Below are 2,497 nucleotides of genomic sequence, written 5' to 3'. Positions count from 1 at the left end.
TCAGCAGGTAAGAAGAGTTCCCACAGGCAAAGCTGCGTGTTGCTCTGCGTGGGCAGAGACCGGGTCTGGGTGTTAGGGCTGGAAAAAGAAAATCCAAGGGAAACGGGTCCAGTTTCTGTCATTGGAAAAGTGATGGTATGAAAAACCTGGAGGATCAAGGAATACGCAGAAAATTGAGTAGGCTGATGCACTGGGATGAAGAGATTTCTAGGGCAGGAGGGTGGTATTCTGCTCTCCCCGAAAGCCCTGCTGCAGACAGGCCCTCCGAAAGGTCCCTCCTTTGGCCAAGTCATTCATTTCCTTTTTCTTCCAGTTCTTCAGGGGACCCATTCTGCCAAGGAGTTTTTCGGAGCCGCCATTCGCTTCCTATCACAGGCCCACACCGCCCAAGCAGAGCCCGGGAACGACAGCTTGGCCGTGGCCGTGTCACCTGCCTACGTGAGCGCCTGGGCCGACGTCCGCGAGCTCTGGTTCCTGGGGATGCAGGCCTTGGCCGGCTGCGTGCCGCTTTTCCCCTGGCTGCCACAAGCCGTCCTGCAGGCGGGGTGGCTGGAAGGCCTCTCGGAGTTCCTGACCCACATCGCTCCAGCCTCCATGGATTTTGAACTCATCACTGCTTTCCAGGGCGTGTTGGTAGAGCTGGCCAGAGCCAGCAAGCCGTGCAGGGACGTGATCCTGTCACACCGCGGCAGGGAGTGGGCCAACCTTTACGGTATGGCAGCTTTGGAACAGTGTCTGTCTGAGCAGTGAAGAGCCAGCAGCAGCCTGGCGTGGGGAGCAAAGCCAGACACACACACACACACACACGAGATCTGTTCAACATTTCTCACGCACCCTCTGGTGCCGGATGGGGGACAAAACACATTTAAATGAACAAACTTTATGGAACCAGAGTGATGCAGCACAGAGCTCAGCGGGATTTGCAACAACCCGATGCGCACAACCGTTGCTGCCTCAGAACACTTCAACATGCACCTGCTTGACCTTCTGTCGGCGTTTCTTTTTGGAAAAAAACTACTTTTTATTATTAAAGATGTTTTCTGTTGCTTCGTTTTTCAAACTCCTGCAGTGTTGGGGTTCTGGCTCCCCCTTTTCCCCCTGGCTGCCACAAGCCGTCCTGCAGGCGGGGTGGCTGGAAGGCCTCTCGGAGTTCCTGACCCACATCGCTCCAGCCTCCATGGATTTTGAACTCATCACTGCTTTCCAGGGCGTGTTGGTAGAGCTGGCCAGAGCCAGCAAGCCGTGCAGGGACGTGATCCTGTCACACCGCGGCAGGGAGTGGGCCAACCTTTACGGTATGGCAGCTTTGGAACAGTGTCTGTCTGAGCAGTGAAGAGCCAGCAGCAGCCTGGCGTGGGGAGCGAAGCCAGACACACACACACACGAGATCTGTTCAACATTTCTCACGCACCCTCTGGTGCCGGATGGGGGACAAAACACATTTAAATGAACAAACTTTATGGAACCAGAGTGATGCAGCACAGAGCTCAGCGGGATTTGCAACAACCCGATGCGCACAACCGTTGCTGCCTCAGAACACTTCAACATGCACCTGCTTGACCTTCTGTCGGCGTTTCTTTTTGGAAAAAAACTACTTTTTATTATTAAAGATGTTTTCTGTTGCTTCGTTTTTCAAACTCCTGCAGTGTTGGGGTTTATTGCTGCCCAGGGCCCTGAGACATTGTCTGTTTCTCCCTTTAACACATTCTCCCACTTTTGTCACAGTAAGCCCTTCAGGATGTCAGCTTATTTTCCATCAGAGGCCTGCACGTGTTAGTACGGTAACGTGGTGTTACACGTAGAAGGCTGCAAAAGGCAGGAAGAGGAAGAGCTTTAAAATTTCCCAGTAGCAGCGAGAATAACTGTAACATGGTGCAGACCAGTCCCCTTCTGGGGGAAATTACACCTTTTGCCCACGTCCTGTGGGACAACCCCCCTCCCCGCTCGTATCCACAACTGGTACCGTCATCCCAAATTCATTCTTAGAAAACCTTCACGGCACCACTTGCTGTTATTTTTGCCCTGTCAAATGCCTGCACGAGGCACGGCCATGAGGATTTGCATTTGCTCGGGCTCCTGCTCGCTGCAGGGATGGGACGTATGGGGGGAGTTTTCTGCTCTTGCAAGGTGAGGGGTTCTGCTTGCAAAGGCCTTGGCTCTCTTTGGAGCTGTCGGGTACAGATTGCGAAACCAGAAATGCGCAAATTCCACTTTGCTGACTCCCCGCAGACCCGGGAGTTTGCTTTACAGGAGAGAAATGTAGGACAGGGGAGTAAAAACTTCTGTACCCCTGCCCTTGCAGCCTGGGCTGCCAGCTCTCGGGTAACCCGGGGAGCCTGAGCGTAAAAACTCCTGGAATGAGCAGCCAGGCCAGGATGGCGTTTGGGGGTGGCTCTGGCCAGAGCAGAGCCGGGAAGGCTTTTCCACCAGGTGTCAGTCGAGGAGCTCTTTGGGAGCAGCAGCCTCGCTGGGGACCGGCCCTCCTGCCAGGCTGCCT

The 2,497-nt window shown here is 54.4% G+C and overlaps 1 protein-coding gene across 1 annotated transcript in view; it reads left to right on the top strand.

Annotated features, from left to right (window-relative positions):
• The window catches only part of NCDN (neurochondrin), a 7,794-nt gene that overhangs the window by 3,780 nt on the left and 1,517 nt on the right, over window positions 1-2,497 (top strand). The window contains 3 exon segments of the mRNA XM_009635362.2: window positions 1-16; window positions 314-768; window positions 1,124-1,295. The exon segment at window positions 1-16 is cut by the window's left edge and continues 127 nt beyond it. Of these exon segments, the coding sequence (XP_009633657.2) occupies window positions 1-16; window positions 314-768; window positions 1,124-1,295 (643 nt within the window).

The sequence above is a fragment of the Egretta garzetta genome, unplaced genomic scaffold (assembly GCF_000687185.1).
Source record: "Egretta garzetta isolate BGI_Z169 unplaced genomic scaffold, ASM68718v1 scaffold443, whole genome shotgun sequence".
Lineage (NCBI taxonomy): Eukaryota > Metazoa > Chordata > Aves > Pelecaniformes > Ardeidae > Egretta > Egretta garzetta.
The sequence above is the reverse complement of the archived record's forward strand: the minus strand, read 5'-3'. Positions and strand labels throughout refer to the sequence as shown.